The 20988-nt window shown below is 35.6% G+C and overlaps 1 protein-coding gene across 1 annotated transcript; it reads right to left on the bottom strand.

Annotated features, from left to right (window-relative positions):
• Positions 1 to 6885: 6885 nt before the first annotated feature.
• Positions 6886 to 7878, bottom strand: LOC149269892 (uncharacterized). The gene has a single exon (XM_089465070.1). The coding sequence runs from the start codon at positions 7746 to 7748 to the stop codon at positions 6948 to 6950; it is 801 nt and encodes a 266-aa protein (XP_089321196.1). The 5' UTR covers positions 7749 to 7878; the 3' UTR covers positions 6886 to 6947.
• Positions 7879 to 20988: the final 13110 nt, after the last annotated feature.

Genomic DNA, 20988 nt, shown 5'->3' with positions numbered 1-20988 from the left:
TGCCTTAATACCCTTTCGAAGGCATCATGCAAAATACACTGAGTGCGTTTGTATGTATATGAATGAACTGTTAGCAAATGATTTTGAGGTATCATTAATGTAGCGTAGCAAGGATAATCCATATCCAAAGTAATCTATATATATATATATATATATTTTTTTTTTTTAATTTAAATGTTTAAATATTTAATAATTTCTGTTACGTTTAGTTAAAAATTAAAAATAATTAAAATTAAAAAAAATTAAATTGAAAAAGTTAAACTATTTGTGTAAAACATTTTAAAAGAATTTACTACAAAAAAATATATATTTATATATGTATATATAATAATATTAATATGTATTTAAAAAATATTAATAATAAATATAAATGTGTTTCTCCAATTCTACATTTTATTGAAGTGAAAAAAAAGAAACGTCAAAATTTTAGTTGAAAAAGAAATCCATTTTTCTTCTTCTTTTTCCATTTCATTAGAAGTGGTGAAAATATTAAAATGAAAATTTCACCTATGAAGTTTTTTTTTTTTTTAACTTTAAAATTTAACGTTGTGAACAGAGAAGTTAGGGGCATATTTAAAATGCCTCTCAATTACTTTCAATTAATATAAAAAATTAAAAATAAATAAAAATTTAGAATTAATTTGAAACCAATAATTAGCTTTCAAATTCAGACATAGAAAATATGTTTTTTAATTTTGTTTTTTTTTTTTCCATTTTTATATTTACTTTATATAATATTTTATTATTATGTATATAAACTAGAGTAATTTATAATACTTTGAAATGTCAAGAATTAAAATAATCAATAGCAAGTCTCGTTTAATCATTTAATGCAATTTGAATATAAAAACAAACAAAAATCTAGTTTTAAGTATGTAGAAGTGCGGTGTGCAGACGTTATCTTATCAGACCAATTCCTAATCCCTTTCATCTGCCAGGTTCTGGGTAGGCGTGTCGTCCTAAATAAGTAATAAACACCTTGTTTTTTTTTTTTTGTTTATTTTGCTTGCTGTAATAAATTTCCATTTTGTTGTTGTTGTGGGCGGGTCTGGGAGCCCAATCACAGTTGGAGCCACCATAGTTTGGCGGCTTTAAAATTTTCGCAAGCAGCTTCGCATTCGTAATACAAACGAAATTTATTGCTTACACTCAGGCGGCATTGCCTGATAAGTTATTCATATGAAATGGCCTGATTACCGCCCACCAGCTATGCGCACCGGCATTCCTCAGTCTCTATCTCACTCGCACTCTCGCTAGTGTCTTTGTTGTATTGGTACGTGTTTGAATTATATGCCGGTCATGGAATTTCTTTTTTTTTCAGATTCTCGCCATGTAATGCGCCAGTTTGTATGGCAATCGCTGCGCTGGGCCGCATTTTTTATGAACTGTTGGGGCCATGACTTTTATGATTTGTATTTTTCGGCTCGAACAGGAAATTGTACTTGTGTCTGACTGTGTATGTGTGTGTGTGTGTGTGTGTGTGTGTGTGTGTGTGTGCCAAGTACCAACTCACAAGTGTGTAGTTCCAAGTCACAGAAGTCATTGAATTAAGCAAATGGTCAGGCAAAGCGGTAAGGGTCTCTGCGCTGGCGTGAGGGCAAATAGACTCTGCTCACTTTGCTATTACAACTCTCAGATATATATGTAAAGAAATATTATAAATTATTTAAATAAAATCATTAGAAATTTATATAGATTTAATGTAGGAATCTTGCATAGCTTTTTGTGCTTTTGGTTTTATATTATTATTTATAATATGATTATCGTATTATTATCACGATTTAAAAAGAATTGTTAACAAGAAATTTTTGGAAGCATTTTGCGGACTTCGATAAAATGTTTATTGAAAATTTATGAAATTGAAAATTCATTAGCTTCAAGCTATCATAAGAATATTTATTTTTATAAGTTTTTTTTTATATTAATTGTGTTAATCTCATTGCATTACTTTTGTAATATATTTTTTATAATTTTCTTTTTAATAAATGAGAGTTTTTGCATTAGAAAATTTTCTTTTTTTCTTCCGTGCATTTATTATATTTTCTTACATGTTTAATTTTTTTGTTGCTTAACTTTCTGCAAGAGATCTGCTGCTCGTTAACTTTAATTATCCTGTCAATCTCTTACATATATACTGTAGTCAGAGTTAGGCCCTATGACAAGCCTTAAAAGGCTCTATCAATATTTTGGGCTTGTGGCAAATCCCCATTTTTCTGCAAACGCTGCACATAAAACCCAAAGTGCTGCACGTGCACGAAATCTCAGCAAAACACTTGCCACGCACACACACACACACAACAGACCTCAACACCTTGGCAAGCACTAAAATATAAAATATAACTTAATCCCAATGAAATTGATATGAAATTTTACACAGTGTGTGCCTTTGCCACACTCAGCGCGGCTCTCAGGGCGTATGAGCAATGTCTTTGCATCTATACTCGAAAGTGTGCTATGTCTGTGTGTGTGTGTGTGTGTGACGTCTGCATGTGTGTTGGCTGTATGTTTTGTGTGTGTGTATTTGCCAGCAAATTTAAATTCCACACATGAGGTGCGAACATTTTTGTTGATTCGCTTGTAAAACTTTATGCCACTCTTTCACTCCATACTCCACTATCTCTTCCTCTCTCTCTCCCTCTAGCCTGGCCGTTTCTGGGCTGTCATTTTGTTTAGATTTTTCACTCCGGCTGCATTTCTATTTTCCTATGTTTCTGCCTGTGTCTGGCTAATTTACAGGGTTTTTTTTTTTTTTTTTTTTGGTTCCTACTCGTGTTTGACATAACTTTGATGTTTACTTTGATAATTTTAGATTGAAAAAGTTTTTTTGTGGTTTGGATTTTGTCGGCACGTTGCAGATTTGATGAAAAGTGAAATTATGAAAGTGCCGTAGAAGTGTAAAGGCTCGCACGCTTGAAAACTACAAGATTTCCAATTTCCTTGCTTTGAGCGGCGACCTTGTTCCAGTTTACTTTTCCCCCGTTTCACTGTTATCTCAGGCTGCGGTGCGTCTTTTGTTGTTGTCGCCCGCCTGCCTTCTCAGTGGGCCACACCCATTCGCCTTACACTTACTCAGACCTGGGGCGGCGTATAATTTTATCTCACTCAGTGCCCGCTCAGCTCGCAGCTGCTTAATTTTTACACTTGACGCGCACTCGTCGCCTTCCAAATGACATCCCCTGTGGTGCGCAAAACAACGCAAAATTAAAAGCAAAAAAATGGAAAACTGGCACAAAGTTTTACTTGCTGTTGCTTCTCGTTGTCATTTGGCTGTGAGCTGTCATTGGGGACCACAAAAAAAAAAAAAAAAAAAAAAAAAAAAATGAGAAGAAAGAAAAACAAGTTTGCAACAAATTATAAACGGTGCGTCATATAAGTAGCTGCCATCTGCAAGACCTTCGGCTTTTTTTCAGACTCAGCATTTAAATGTAAACATAGAAACATACTTCTTAATTTCTATACATCGAATTTATATTTTAACTAATATATTGATGCATATCCGAATCGATCGAATTGATTTCAAATTAATAATAGCAAAGGCAATCGAATATCAACTGATCTAAGCAAAAAAAAAAAAAAAAAAAAAAAAAACAAGTAAGAAAGCTCTAGTCGAGACTGCTCGACTACGAGATTCCCGGAACCCTTGGAGTAATAGCTATTTCAATAATTTTTACACACACACACACACACACACACATACACACACAAGCATAAAGACGCATGGGCTGCAGTGTGCGCTTACTATGAGAACTCAATTGTTTAATAACTTTTTTTGTGGACGTACGATCTTCATGAAACTTTTATATTATGATAATAACATGAATGTGCATATAATTGCCAAAGCACAAGTCTCTAGTATTTGAAATACGCTTTTTACAAAAAAGAGGGTGAGGGGGGTGAACTTAGGGGTGGGGGTAAATTTTAACAAAAACCGAAATTGTATAAATTGCATATAATCATACATTAAAAATTTGGAGACTCTAGCAATAAAGGTGTAGAAGATATAATTTTATAACTGGTTATCGATAAAGAAAGATCGGGATGAGTTATCGATTTTTAATGATAAACTCGATATCCGCGCTGTAATTACGAACATTTTACAAAAAATTTGAAGTCTCTAGCTCTTATATCTTCGGAAATCGACGCGTTCAAACATACGGACAGACGGACAGACGGACAGACAGACAGACGGACAGGGCCAAATCAACTCAGCTCGTCGCCCTGATCAAGAATATATATACTTTGTGGGGTCTGCCACGCCTCCTTCTCCCTGTTACATACATTTCAACAAAACCATTATACCCTGATTTCCCATTGAAAATGGGTTCAGGGTATAAAAACAAAAAAATCTCTAGCTCCACGATCTATTTAAATCTTCAGTCAAATTACTGTTAGTAGGCTCGTCTTGAATATTGCCCTCCATTACACCACTAAAATTTTGCAGCTGGGTTCTCTTCTCAAATCAAAAGTGACGCGCTTTTTCACAATCATCGTTTACCAGAGACCATATTCTTCACGTACTCAACATCGATACCAATCATCGTCTCTCTTACTCAACACAACACTGAGCCACGCCCGATATCAGCATTTACTGACGTCACACCATTTTATTGTTGCATTATCTCAATCTGATGATCAGATTCTGATCTCACATAGAGCAACACTAAATAATCGCTCAATATGAGTATATATATTTCGAATTGCAATCTTTAGTTTCAATAACTTTTCTCACTAATAATAATACTAAATATATCTGAAACTATTAACTGAGAGCCGAAGCTCGTTTTAATGCCTGCAAATAAATGTATTTTACTCACACTCTGAAGAGAGATTGAAGTGAAGAGAGTATGAAGTCAATATACTCTTTCGAGTGCGCAAAAAGCATACAAATATTGTAATTTTTTTATTTTTTTTTTCTATAAGAATTAATAGGTTGCTTTGTAAATTTGAGCTCAGATATTAAGTATACGCTCCCCTTGCTATAGCTAACGTAGGTGTGTATATATTTACTTTACCGCAAAATGTGCAGGAATTTTACATACATATATTTGTCGAAATGCCACGAATTGTGAAATGTTTATCTACGAAATTATAGTTAAGCGCTGCATTTGCCGTGTTGCGTGTCCACGGGGCAAACCTCAAGAGATTCAAGTAACTCAGTGTCTGAATATTTATGTATAAATATGCATACATGTGTGTGTGTGTGTGTATGTCTGCATAAACCCGAGAAGCGTCTTAACCACTGCTAAAATAAGTAATTTTGTGCACATTTCACTTGTCGTATGACACGTACTTACTTTCAACCACAACCCAAGAACACTGGCTTCTTCTCTGTCCCTTCACTCCCTCTCTCTTTCTGTCACTCTGCAACTATACTAGTTGGCTGTCTGGCTGTTTGTGTTGTGTCTCGAAGCGATTTTCCTACTTAACAGCTAGCAAAAACTTGCAAGTTTCTTGCATCCAATGTGCGCCCTTTGCCCTTTGCCCTGTGCCCTTGTCTCTGGCGCATAACGCGTATTAAGTGCAGTTAGCAACCAGATACAAGATACAAGATACCAGATACAAGCTCGCCAGCGCTTGTTAGCTGACTGCTTCCTGTTGCAGCCAGGCTTCCCGCAGATTACAGATCTTAAAGCTGCAATTTGCAGTCTTATATTGTATATGTACTATAATATAAATTATAAATTTCTATTTATTTTATATTGATTGCAATCCTATTTTTGTTCCGCTTTTTCTTTTTATTTAGTTAAAAAACATATATAAAAGTATGTATTAAAATTCAAATTTAAATTATACATATAAATAATTGAAACAGTTTTGTAAATAAAAATGTAAGCTTCTTAATTGAGTTTTTTAATTTTATTTGAGCGAAGTTTTATTTTTAAAAGTAATAATAACTCTGACAAATTATTTATTCTTTTACAATAAAAGTCTAAAAACATTATCTTTCAGGAAACTTTCATTAAGACGCAGGAAAACTAAGTTTAATAGCAGGACGTATGCGCAATGGCAACTAATTAAACAAAACTTTCTTTTAATATTTCGAACCAATTTGCTCCCTGCTTTGCGCTCGGGACTCTCTTGCGTGATTGATAATGACAAGCAGTTGCTGTTGGCCGAGTTGCCACCCTCACAAGCTCACAATTGCAACTCAATTAAGATGGCAATCTACTAATAATAGAAATATATATATATATATATATATATATATCTTTTTTTATTCGCATTCAGCAAAAATATTTCTGGCAACAACAAAAAGCTCTTTGGGTTCAAAGCTCAGATCCTCAAACGTCTACAATACTTAAGAATTTTGTTTATGTGTATGTGTGAGTGTGAGCAAAAGGTTGCGCAATGCCTCAGATTTTAGTTTGGGTCTATAGCATTGTGATTTGATTCGGTTTTTGGTAAGCGGGCAGCTTGTGCTCGACCTGTCAGACAAATTGCTGCTGATTACGATTTTCTATCTGCAAGAAAGAGAAAATCCCCCCAACAGAAGGAAACCTCAACTTAATATAGTGGCAGACGCGGAAGTCACTATGCAGTATACATGTGTATGAAGAAGAATATGTCGGCAAGGGCTGATAGGAAAGTGACGACTATTCCATCCAATGATGAAATAGTTAACTACGAACATGATAACGAAGACCCGACATACACCCTTTGTCGGCTTTTACCAAGAAAAGTAAATAAAAGTAAAACACAAAAATGCTCACAAAGTGTATATAATTGTTGTTGTAAGGGTTATACAAAAATTTGAGTAAGTTTTTTTTACATAGACTTTTGATTAGTATAATTGTGTAATTGTGTGTGATAATATGCGTATTGAAATAAAATGAATAAAAATTATTTTTCTTATGTTTCCTGTCTTTGGCAACTAAATATATATATATATATATATATATATATATATATATATATATATATATATATATATAAATCGTTTTTTTTTTTTAATTATCTTGATTGCTCAATTCGCCATTCATGCGAACTATTTCATTCTGTTGCTTTTTAATGACCTGCAACAAATGTCCATTTCCAGGCAGCTCCTTCCAATTTATGGCTGATCCCTGCACGTAAATCGTGAGTTTCGATTGTTTGTTGTTATTGGTCAGGCAGTCAAGTGCTTCAGAGACAAACTCCTCGGTTAGCAGTTGACACTCTCGCATATTCAAGATCACCAAGTTGGGCAAACCCTTTATAAGTTCCATTACCTGTGCATTCGTTATGGACGACATTTGAATATGAAGCGACTTCAGCTTCTGCAGTTTGAGCAAGTGTTCAAGCGGCACTTCTTTACACCACACACAGAAGTTTTCCAGGCTGAGCTGGAGAGTGTCACAAATCCTGTCCACATGCTCAGTCGTTAGATATGCGCCCTTTATGGAGAGACTTTCAATCGTTTCTCCTGGCTTGTTTCCAAGAGCTTCCAAAAATTCATCTCTCAAAGAACTGTGAATCCAAATATATAAATGCTTCAGTGTTTTCAATCGCAGGACTTTCTCGTATGGCAGGCCTCTTATAAGGGGCACACCATATTCAAAACTTATCAAATTTATGAATTTGTCGTCAACAGGCTCCACATAGTCCTGAAAGTGCTGCCTCTTCTTTTGGACAATACCCATTTCGGAATATATGTTCTTCATCGAATCAACACAAATCAGAAATACTGATCGTAATTTATTGTCACGTGGTATGGAAAAATTTACCATCTTGCCAATGAGAATAAGATCTTTGAAAATGAAAGGATCCATATTACTTGTATCGACAAAACGAAACGATTTCTTTGTCTTCAATTTGACCTTGAGTAACACCAAAAAATCAATCAAAATCAACTGATCGTTCGTGCATGCAAGCCGCACGACTAACACTGACTGACTGACGTTCGCTACACCGACGTTATTTGGTTTTATAAGAGCACTAAAGCTGCGATTGTGTGTATGTCGCTTGAACGAGTAAGTATGTGTGTACATCTCTCTCACCTCTCTCTGTTTCTTGTTTGGGTTTGTATTGAAAGAGAAAAAAAGTTTCAACATGGCGACGAAACATTTGTGTGACGTTGGCATTGCTGGGTGTGTCTCTCTTTCTCTCTCTCTCTCTCTGTCTTCGCAGCATTTGTTGCTGCTACGTACACATTGATCACTGATAAATAGAAACATATTTACATTTCTAACAGCGTCTTTTAGTGTTTAAATTTGTTGTCATTATTTCGCGATTTTTTTTTTATCACGTCGTAATACCCGGTGAATGACTCAAAAATATGAAAATTCATCGAGATAAGCGGATTGCCGTTAAAAGCGGAGACGTACTAAGTGGAGACTCTTTCAAATAAGTTTGTATGGGGATCAACCAAGACATCGAATTTTCGTCGACATAACCGGTTGGACGCTATAAGCGGAGTCGTTATTACCGGACTCCACTGTATATCATACATAGCTCGCAAATGAGTGTTGACACTTGTTCGCTGTCTGCAAACAAGTCTCTTTCACTCACACAATAAAAAAGACTCAGACAGAAACAGTTTCTGTTGCGTCCTAGCTCGCTTGTTTCGCTCAAGTCAAACACTGATCGTTTGCTTGAGTTAAATGAAGCAAATCGCCTCTGCTTCATTTTTTATCGGTGGTTTTTTTTTTTCATCGTGAAGAGGATAAAATTCTCTTTAAGTAGTATCTTTAGTAGTATTGATAATCACTCACTCACAAAGTCATCTAAATATATTCTAAAAATTTCATGATATTTCCAAAATTTTATTTTTTTTTAAATTCTGCTAGGCACACCTATTAATCTGGTCAGCAAAATCTTGCGTATTTTGTGAAGTATGCAAAAATTATGTTAAACATTATTATTTAAAAAAAATTTTTTTGTTGGTATTATTCTAAGATATGTCTATTTTTGAATACAACTTGAATTTTTAAGTTATATGAAAAAATATAGACGTAATTACCATTTAAAAATGAAAAAAAAAAAATCACACCTATTAATTTGACCATGAGCCATGAACATGTATATGAGTTAAAGGGTATACTTATGATTCAGTTTTCATTATTAATAAAAAAAACACACACACATTTTTAACTACGTTTTGCACAATATTCATGGCATTTGCCTATCCCTTTAAGAGGGCTTCCTTTTTGTGTTCAGCCTAATATATTTGTGTTTAATTTAATTTAATTTTATTTATGAAGTGAATTTCTTTGCTTTGTTTTTCCAGCATGCTGTTAATAGATTTTGTTGTAGCATTGTGTATAATGATTGTTGTTGCAACTAATTAATTTGCAATGAGTGCGCTATGTGCAAAAATTGCGAGACTATTTAATATTTTATGCACGTAATTTAATAAAAAAAAAAAAAAAAGTTTTATTAAATATGCGTGTGTGTCTGCAGTCTCATGCATTTAAATTAGATATATAAATTCTTTATTAGCATGTGAGACAGGATACAGCCAACAGCAAAGTCAGATATATGAAATTCACATTGAAAAATACGAAATTAAAATTGAAATCAGTTTATTTATATACAAATTGATGTGAAGCATGGGCAACTACAAACAGAGTATTTTCTAGGCCGAAAGGCTTTTGTAAGAGCTCAATAAGCTTTTTTCACCTGCACCAACCTTGGCAATCAGATGTCAATCAATCTAAACCCCTGTCCAAGAGTCAAGTACTCCGGCAACGCGACTAAGTCCCGACCCAGTTTCTTTATTATTTTTTTTTCTTTCTCTGTTTTTATTATACCCTGAACCCATTGAAAATGGGAAATCAGGGTATAATGGTTTTGTTGAAATGTATGTAACAGGCAGAAGGAGGCGTGGCAGACCCCACAAAGTATATATATTCTTGATCAGGGTGACGAGCTGAGTTGATTTGGCCCTGTCCGTCTGTCTGTCTGTCCGTCTGTCCGTCTGTCCGTATGTTTGAACGCGTCGATTTCCGAAGATATAAGAGCTAGAGACTTCAAATTTTTTGTAAAATGTTCGTAATTACAGCGCGGATATCGAGTTTATCATTAAAATTCGATAACTCATCCCGATCTTTTTTTATCGATGAAAAACCTTATCGAAAACCAGTTATAAAATTATATCTTCTACACCTTTATTGCTAGAGTCTCCAAATTTTGTATATATGCCTATATGCAATTTATACAATTTCGGTTTTTGTTAAAATTTACCCCCCACCCTTAAATTCACCCCCTCACCATCACTTTTGTAAAAAGCGTATTTCAAATACTAGAGACTTGTGCTTTGGCAATTACATGTATATTCATGTTATAATCATAATCTGAAAGTTTCATGAAGATCGTACGTCCATAAAAAAAGTTATTAAACAATTAAGTTCTCATAGTAAGCGCACACTGCAGCCCATGCGTGTTTATGCTTGTGTGTGTATATGTATGTAATTGTTTGTGTATGTGTGTGTGTGTGTGTGTGTGTGTGTGTGTGTGTGTGTGTGTGTGTGTGTGTATGCGTTTGTGTATGTATGCGTGTGTGTGTGTGTGTGTATGTGTGTCTGTATGCGTGTGTGTATATGTATGCCTGTGTGTGTGTGTGTGCGTGTTTCTTGTGTAAGCTGAAAGACGCGAAAAATTATTGAAATATCTATTGCTCCAAGGGTTCAGGGGATCTCGTAGTCGAGCAGTCTCGACTAGAGCTTTCTTACTTGTTTGTATTCAACTATTTGGTCTGCAAATCCACACACACACGCATAAAAACAAACAGAATGACGGCCCAAGCTGTGCCGTCTCATCAATAATAAAGCCAGTCGAATAAACAGGATGTAAGCCTCAAGGCGCCGCCAGCTCAGCAGCTGCCAGTTGCCCCGCCTCCTCCGCAGAGTCGCTCAATCAGCGCGACCAAGTGGAAAATGCCTGCGCTCGGCGTCTAACACCTTGTTAAAGCGAAGCCAACCCAAGAGTTATGCAGCAGCAGCGCTGCAGAGATCTAAGCACAGGAAGACAGAGAGAAAGAGAGAGAAAGAGAGAGAAAGAGAGAGAGAGCGAGGTACCCATTCGAACGGACAGACTTATTAACATTTAGATGAAATGCCGCGTCAACTTTTTTGTCGGCCGTCGTGGAGTTTGGGGTTTTAGCATTTGAATGTTAAGCTCTGGCGGTTGCTATTATTTACCGTGATTTAATTTATATGGTAAGGTTGCATTTGAAGTGCGCTCAGAAGCTTCTTTGAGTTGCTCGCTAAGCACAAGGCCTAGATAATTTGCATAGGCTAATGAACAGTGCTGAAAGAAACGCAATGGTTGAGAAATTATCGATAGTCATTAAATGGTTAGCTCTGTCTCTCTCTCTCTCTCTCTCTCTCTCTCTGTCTGTTTCTCTTTCACTCACAATTTCCAAAAATTTTAATACAATAGAAATTCGAATAATTCAAAGTGTTTTGTTCTCAATTTTCAAATATACAATATATTTTTACGAGGCTTAGAACAAATTCACCCAAAAAATAACATACTATTCACCATTTAAACATTGTAAACATTCATGAATAATAATGAATTGTTAAGCTTTCCCTGTTACTAGGAAATGCAATTTCCGGTAAGAAGTACAAGAATTTGGAATATGCGAAATTTCGGAATGTATATTTGCTTAATCCCTAATCTAAGATACATATATGGCCCACTTGTCACAATATTTGCATGCCAGCAATATGTTAGCATACTCTGTTGCCTGTAACACCACAGTTTAAGATTTTAGCTTAGATTTAGGCAATGTCAACAGCACTTAACTTCACCCAACGCTTATTTGTATGATAGAAAAGTAAAAATAAACAATATATATGCTTTATCAACTGTTCAGTGCTTTTACACAATAGCTAGAAAATCGTAGAAACATTTCTGGTACCACAACTTTTCACTTCCTGCACAAGTTTTTTGGGCTGTCTGTTGCCTTGACGAACGCTGCAAATTGCGTGGCCTCAGGGTCGAGACAATTGCCCGACATGGCCAAACTGTGAGCATCAAGGCAAATGAGAGGCAGACAGACGCGGGGATAGCAAGAGCTTGGAGTGGAAGAGTGGAAGACAGCGGGCACCGTCAGCCAGCCAATTTTATCAATTTCTTGTATTTTGTAGGGAATGCAAATTAAATGCAAATAGCAAATTGCTTGAGGACTTAGACATGGCTTACAGTTCAATGTTAGAATGTTAACTAACAAATGACAAAACAGAATTCGAACACTTGGCGCCTGCTGCTCTCATTAGTCATACACTCAAAGTGCTGATGACCGAATATCGAGCCAAATAAATATGTAACAGAAATTGCATGATAACAGCGAAGAACAACTGGTCGCCTTGAAAATGCTCTGCTATAATGCCAAAAGCAAAATGACTAACACAAACTAAAATAAGTTCATAATAAACATATAAAATAGCTCTAGTCGGGACTGCTCGACTACAAGATCCCCTGAACCCTTCTGCTTTTAAAAATTTTTATAAAATACATATAAATCAACATTTAAGATTTAGTGATTCTAGCTCGAAATGTCTAGGAGATATCCATTTTTTTAGCGCCGTAAATATACATATGTTTGTACGTAAATGTGTATACGCATGTATGCTTATATGTATGTATATGTACATATGTGTATGTTTTATATTGGGCTACGTGCTTTGATTCACGTCTATCACTGATAGGCTTTCGAGACGCCTCGCGCGTCTCGCTAATTATACGCATGGCAATATGAGTTGGTGTGGGTGCTCCAGATAAAGAAAGTAAAGCAACACTCAGACAATTGTATACGCTTAAATTGTAGTTGTATATACATACAGAGGTGGTCAAAAATATTTACACAACGAGCATTTTTTTACATGCTCTGCTTAAAGAGCTTTGTTTTGTTGTTTTCGTTCGCCGTTTTTGAAAAAAATCTTTTGTGACATAAAGCCTATTCTATGTAGAAGCGATCGGCTAAAGAAATTGCTAAAATAACGGTACATGCTAATAAATAGAGCGAAAAGAAGAATTACTTAGAGGTTGTCAAAAGTATTTACACACATTTTTTTGCGTCTTTAGTATTTACACAAAACTTAATCAATGTTTATTGCTATTGTTTAATGTTATTTCTTTTGGATTTTTGTTTTATATAACAAAGGGCTTATTTATTTAAGTTTGTGTTTAGTTATTCCTGCTTTTACTTCAATTACAGCCCGATGCCTTGCTGGAATTGATGCCACCACGCCTCCTTCTCCCTGTTACATACATTTCAACAAAACCATTACACCCTGATTTCCCATTGAAAATGGGTTCAGGGTATAAAAAACAGTTTGACTAAAAAACTCATCAGAAATTGTTTTTGCCTTCGTGTGCATGTAAATACACGCATACATACATACATACAAAAAGAACGCAGCAATCACGCGTGATTACCCATACAAACGCAACTGACAGTTTGCTTCATTTGACTCAAGCAAACGATCAGTGTTTGACTTGAGGAAACGAAGACTGAAATAACTGTCTCCCTCAGAGCGCGAGCGAGCTAAGCCAGACGCGACAAGAACAGTTTCTGTCTGAGTTTTTTTGATTGTGTCAGTGAAAGACACTTATTTGCAGACAACGAAAAAGTGTTAACAGTTATTTTCTCTTACTTACTCTCTAGCTCTCATGCAAGCAATCGTATTTGATATACGCCCGCTTTGCTTACTCTCAGCGAACATGCAGATAAGCAAACTCTTTGTGTGTGCTTGTGAGTAAGCATGCCTGCGCTCGCAGCTCAGTCATAATAAATACATGTACATATCTTACTCTCTTGCAGTCTCGCATGCAATCGTACTCTAACTGACGTCATTTTGTAAACAGGAGACATATAACTGCTAAATTAATTTCTCTTGTTTTTTTTTTTTTACAAAAACTTGTGCATGTAACATTTATAATAATTTTTATTTGAGGGATTAACTATTATAATAATAGCATTTTGCACTTTCTCATTAATAATACTCTACTTGTTTATTTTATGCAAAGCTTGCGATAATTCTGCAGAAGGCTTACAGTCTGTGTGCCATTAGCATGAACCTTTTGAAAAATAGAAAAAAAAAAAAAAAAGCGAAAGGCTTAAGGCAGTTGTCAACATTAAAAGCCTCAGCACACATGCTACACCTCTCTTTCGCGTCTAAATCCCATCGCCCAGCAGCTCATTATTATGCGAAAGTTGTGCGGCGGCTGAAAATTACATTTTGATGTCGTCTTCGGTGGCATCGTTCTGATTCGTTGATATTTTAATGGATTTTGTATTGAGTCAATTTTTGGGCTCGAGCCGCACAAACCGAAATTCCTTTAGGCGCCAGCCTGTTGTCACATTGAATTTGCCCTTTGAATGAGTTGAGTTGAGTTGAGTTGAGGCGGCAAAAGTTTCAACCGCAGGTGAGGGGCTCTGAAGCTGGCTTTGTGGTGGAGGTAATCTGCATGTGAATAGGCAAAAATAAAAATAAAAATAAATAAGATAAAATGCGCCTAGACAACAAATGCCTGAAGGCATAACAATTTATCTGCACGAAAATGGCTTCTAGAATTAAATAAATATTTGATAAACGAGTTTAAAGTAGTTGTGTGCAAATCTTTAACCGACTTTACTTGCTTTACTTGCTATCGGCAAACAAACCCCCCAAAAGCTGACCCATTGGCACCCTCGGCTTAACACGCTTCTGCACCATAAATTTCAATTAGTTTGTCGTATTTTATTTGAAAAAAGAAACAAAATTCCTGATTTTGTTTTTTTGTTTTGCTATCTCAGTCGTGACTCAGAAAAATAAGCAAATCATTCTTTTATTGCAATTTAATTTGCCTTTCTTTTCTTGGATATAAAACATGCGCAATAAATATTTAAAATACGAACAAAAACTGGGCTGATAGCTACGAATATTAAATACACTCTCATTAACAAATAAAAATTTTATCTTTATCATAGAGTTTGTTATTTTAAGTGTAATACAAATATAATATAATATATAATAAGTATACAGGCTAAACAAATTATATAGAATATAAACAGTTTTTATCTCAATATATTTAAATATGAGTTTGAGATATTATAAAACTCAAGCAATTTATTTAATTTACATATTTAACTTATTCAGCTTATTAAACTCCTTTACTCAACTTATACAACATTATTTAGGGGTCTGAAAACCCTTTTCCTACATGTTAAGAAATCCATTATACCACGATAACCCATTTTAAATGGGTTCAGCGTATCAACAAATTGTAGAAAATAAAGTAAGTAAATCAACTGGGGCTTACAACAATTTATTTAAAACAAAGATTGCTAGATTACATTGGACTTGCCTTGTTTATCGCTTTTGAGCTAAAAGAATGTTTAATTTTATGGAAATTCCCTTAAATTGGTGTCAAAAATTGCAATAATGGTCAGTCGAGCTAACAGAGAAAGAGACATGGCGAGAATTTGAGACAGGGTGAAGAGCTAAGGTACTCTGTGGTATAAATTCCCCTTTGTGGACTTTGCCAGTTGCAGGTCGAAGAACTATCCGCAAATGTAGCACCAAATGCGCCTGGCCGTAAAATGCCAGCAGACAATGCAAATTGCCAGCAAGACGGAGGCGCTTGAGCCGTGTTGTTGTGGTGCCAAGAATTGCCGGGAACTGCAGAGTGGCTGCTGTGGCTTTATTGCATGCAAATAGACAACAACAACAACAACAACAGTAAAGCACACAGACATTTGGCCGAGACACGTGAAATGATGTGCAAATCTTATTAACAATTGCTGCCAGCAGCAGCAGCAGAAGCAGCCAACGGTCTAGTGCAATTCGGTTGAGTGTTGAGTCCATTGGGTTCGCTTTTGGGTCTCTGCAAACTCGCCCCCTCCCTAATGCTTTTACCCAGCTAAAGCGCCTTTGAGACTAGTTAGAGCATGTCCTTTGGGGCTTTGGGGCTGGAGATTCTGTTTAGTTTAAGATGCACAATTGATTTAAAGGTGATTAAAGGTGTTTTAAAACAATTTCATGTGTTGAATAACGACGATTAAAAATTGAATACAAAGAGTCAGAAAAAAAATTATAACAATAAAATATACAAATTATGTAAAATACAAAAATATGATTAAGTATAAATAGAATAAATACCAAATAATAATAAAATAGAATAAATATAAAATAAAAAATAAATAGTACTGAAGTAAAATATATCTAATATGTATAAAAAAAATAAATAAAATAATAAAAATAGCATATAAGAATAAAATAAATAGATGAAAAAAAAACAACAAATAAATTACAAAAGCGTTAATAATCAGAACATAAAATATTTACTATCTTTTTTTTCATCTCTTTTATTTTTTATAAATAAATAAATACGTTTATAAAATTTAATAAAAATTATTTATAAGCATACAAAATATATAACGCAATAAAATAAAATAAAAAATATTTATAAAGTTCAATTATATACTTTTAATAAATAAATATTTGTTATATTTGTAATACGTACGTGCTTCCTATCAAAATACTCAGGAATACCAAATCAAAGGCAAAAATTTAAGATTTTTTTATTCCGTCTTGAAGGCATCATGAAAATACTTAAAGAAATTGTGGGAAACTTCTTTCCTTATGTATTCTGAATGCATCGCTTAATTTAAATTAGAGGTTCCATTAAATTCTGCGTGAATATGCATATATCTTAATACTTTTAGGTGACATCTGACAAAGAGAATAACCCAAATATCTTCATGGCGTCTCATAACTCAGTGGGTAAAACCAATTTGGTGGGCCCGGCGGTTGTTGCGCTTGTGTTTTCCCATTAAAGTCAACTAATAAATATTCCAGGCAATTGGACAGTGAAGAGGGGTCGCGGGGAGTCAAGCGGGTACGCAGCTAAAGTCTCAGACGGATATTAAACACTTAAATGCTAGCATAATTTTTACTATTCCAGCGGCTAAGTATTTAATTTAATGCGTCGCTCGGCTATGGAAAAGCTAAGCTGAAAACAAATAAATTGAGCTGGTGGCCAAAAAGGGCGACTAGGCCAGGAGGAGGCAAGCAGCTGGCAGCCGACAGTTGGATAGACAGGCAGACGGCAGACAGCAGCAGGCGGGCCAGAGAGTTGGGGCTGTAGGCTTTGGTTGGGGCTTGGCTGGCTGCCTGCCCACACAGTAGTGGGCAAATTAAAGATTAAACGCTGGCAAAAATATGCTATGGGGTCAGTCACTGGAGGTGGTGGAGAGCTCCAAAAACAATGCCCACACAGCCAGCCAGTCAGCCAGACAGACAGACAGACAGCGTCGAGAAGTGAGAGCTGGAGAAGGAATGGGGCCCAAGCTCAAGTCAAACAAAAGCCAAATGAAATGAACGCACGCTTAGCTGAGAAGCTGACGCCAGTCAAGTCGAAGTCGAAGAGGGGAATGAAGCGGTCAATAGGAGCACGAGAAGGAGCAGGAGCAGGAGCTGAAAGAGCAGGAGAATCCGGGAGCAATGGTTCTCTGCCAATTTATGCGCATTATTAAAGCGAATGCATGAGATGCTTCACATGCCAAAGGTGAGCCCATCGTGCTGGTCCAAGTGCACATCAGGGGTTGCGTGGGCTCCAAGTCTGGCCTGCTCCGGTGATGGCCACGTACATACATACATAGGTGTCGTAAACGGACATTTATTTATGTAGATTTGTGTTGAAGGCAACAGACTGTATGTGTCTGGTAAGAAAATAAAATGGTGGATAGGGCGAAAGGTTTTCTTATTAGAATTATTAAATCAAGGTAGAGTTGTAGAGTAGTAGAGAGTCTATAGACAGACATGGAACTTCAACGAGAAGAGTGACAGCAAATGTTTTGACAGAAATTAAATACACAACAATGACAAAATTTCTACATGCTTTAAAAGTGTAAATTAATATATTATTAATAGAGTTCTCTATAATATGATAACGGTTTATATATATTCAGCTTATTTCAATTGGATTATAAGCATGTATGTCATCTTTTGCCATCAAAATACTCGTTCACTCTTCGAAAGTATTTAAAGCGGTTTTGGGTAAATCTTTAGAAGGCCTCTCCGGCCATTTAGCTCTTGCATTTTTGAGTTATAGGCTCAAAACTGTAGAAGATAGGTACAGCTATTAGTTGATGTGGTTTCAGTTTATAATGGGCATAGATATATGTATATATCATTTTATGTTGGGCTGTCTAAACTAATGTATATTAGTTATATATTTATTACCTTCACTAATCAGTAGGAGAAGACTCAGCCGACATCAAGCTCGAGACTTACTTGATATAAAAGAGATATATTGTAGCCTTCAAGCTCAGGTACACCCCATATACTCTTGCTTCCCTTTAGCATTTTGTAGTGTGACTCTTAACGTTAATAGCTCTATTATTTAATTTCGGTTTATTTATTCTTTTTCACATTCACTTCACATTTGCCCACTATAATTTTAAGTTATATCATGTTTAGCCACTATCAAAAGCCACAATACTTGATGCTATCGCTTTACTTAAAGCTGTATTCCAAAATAAGGATGTAAAAGTAACCGAAACACAAAATTGCGAGCCATTGAGCAAATGTAGCTGCATCATTAAACGTAAATTTTATGGCTTTAACATTAATTTATGCACACTTCAAATGTGGCTGAAATTATAAGATTTTAATAAACTCGCTCGGCCGTCCAATGTGCTGCAGTGCATCGCATTAAGTACGCGCCATTTAAACGGGGCCAGGACCGGGGCCAAACAATAGGCATAAAAATCAATTATGAGCCATTAGCCGGGGCACAACAAGCGCTTCAGACTGTTTGGCCAGGAGCGAGCTCCAAGGGACTACTCATGCCCTCATGCTCCTGCCCATGCCCATTCACAGCAGAGCACAGCACAAGTGTAGCTCATAAATCATCTGGCAGGCTGTTGCGCCGACTTCAGGGTTTGCCAGTTTACATACACATATATATGTATATATACATATATAAAGCAACTCCTCGATTTCCCAGTTGTTCACGCATTAAATATTTATTTAGCAAGATTTTAATGGAGCCAAAGAAGTTAAGTGTGCAAATGCCGAGCAACACGCAGCAGCAGGTGAATCAGCCAGGCAGCCAGGCTTACGTGTCCTTTGTGGGCGTGGTGTGTGTGCGTGTTTGTTGGTGTTTGTATTTTATGTAGTTGACAGCTGTAGGCATCGAGTTTTGCTCTGTGCGCCCAGAGCAGAGCAGAGCAGACAAATTCATTTCATTCGTCCGGAAATTAAATGCATGTTTGACCTATTTAAATTTTTGAAGCAGCGTTTTGAAGAGCCTATGAAATATAATTTATTGTGAACACACATTTCAATGAGTCTGTGCAAGATTGACTATAAATTGGCACACGAGGGTGAGTTGAGGCTCAAGCTGGATTAAGAAACTAAATGTGCTAAGAGCCATTGAGATGTGAAGAGAAATTCTAAATTGAAATCATAAATATTTGTATTAGCATATGTTAGCAAGAATATTAAATAGCATAAATTAAATGGTTTGCTGTTTCAAATCTAAAATTTCATGAAATTTATTTATAAAATTTATAGCTTTTTGTTTTTATTTTTTTTTTATTATTATTAAGTGTAGAACCTGTATATCAGAAATAGTACTATAACAACACAAGTAAATGATTAAATGAAGAACCAAACCCCATAACGAGTTATCAGGATTTCTATTTATAGCTTATTATTAAGATTATGTTCATTTCATTTTAAAAGCTTTAATATAATACTTTATATTGTTTTTTTTTTTTCTTTTTTTTTTTTCTTTTAGATTCCTTTAACTTGATGTATGCAATGGATAAAGTTAAGAAATTTCGAACTTTGGTGATACAGTTTTAAATAAAATAACTGAATTTCTAAGACTTTGCAGAACAAGTTAGATCTCAATAGTAAGTAAAAGTAGTTCAACAATTAAAAAGAAACAGATGTCTTACAATTTTTCCAACTCATCTAGTAACATATACTTAAAATACGCACCTCAGTTTGATTAACATGTAATGCGGCAAATTTGCCAAATTTACTGCTAATTACAAGACACTTTAGTATATACGGCAGAAATTGAGTTTATTAAAGCTGAACTGGCTAAGGAAAAAGTGTTGCTGCTATTTGCGAGAGTGTTCGCTCATTAGAGGCTCGAAGGGCATTTGTGGCTTAATTAGCGACATAAAAGCAGCTCACACCCAAGATCCTAGTTAACTGTGTGGTTCCCCCCTCCAGCCCCAACTGCCATCAGCTGGTCATGTGACACTTCCGTTGTGGCCTCCCTCCCTCTCGCTAACGTATTGCTGTTTAGTTTGCCGCTCACGTTGCTCTTTTGTGGATGGGGCGGGCAGAGGAGTTGTGGGCGTTGGGGGTTACTTTTATGACTGATTATGTTGTTTTTCGGCATTTAATTGCCACTTGGACTGCGTGCGGATGTGACTATTTTTATAGCTAATGAGCAGCTTGAGTTGAATTCCTCGGCCATTCAAGCAGCATCAGGTGTATTCGGCATTATTATGCTTGGTGTGGGTAAATGAGCACAGATGAAGGTCTACGAACTGTCCAATAAAATGCAAGAAGTTATGTGCGGGTTGTTAAAAATGCGATAAATTAAAATAAATGGTTGGTTGGAGCATCCTAGGGGGATGTGGGATGTGCCTGTCGGCGTTTGGACTGGTTGGAAGGAAAAAATAATATTATAGAGGTATTTCGGTAAGAAAAAGTTTAATATACGCATCTATAAAAATGTGTTCTATAAAAACAATAGACATATTAAAACGAAAAATACCAAAAGATCAAATGATAAAAACTTATAAGAATGTACGCCATTAAAAAAAAGAGAAGACATTTTGTATGTCTTTAAACTAAATAAACAATTCATGTTTTCATTAATATTACATTGGTCTCTCTCTCTCTTTCTTACTCTTCCGGTCGCGTACTAGATTGCCCTAGCTGATATTGTCATCCTATTCACACTTTCGTTTTATTTTTAGTTTTATGACATTGAGATAGTGTGTGAGAGAGTTGTTGAGAGACCGATATACGCTATATATACTTTCTGACG

The sequence above is a fragment of the Drosophila arizonae genome, chromosome 3 (assembly GCF_054131065.1).
Source record: "Drosophila arizonae isolate 15081-1271.41 chromosome 3, UAZ_ARI_1.0, whole genome shotgun sequence".
Taxonomy (NCBI): domain Eukaryota; kingdom Metazoa; phylum Arthropoda; class Insecta; order Diptera; family Drosophilidae; genus Drosophila; species Drosophila arizonae.
This window is presented reverse-complemented; position numbering and strand designations above follow the sequence as displayed.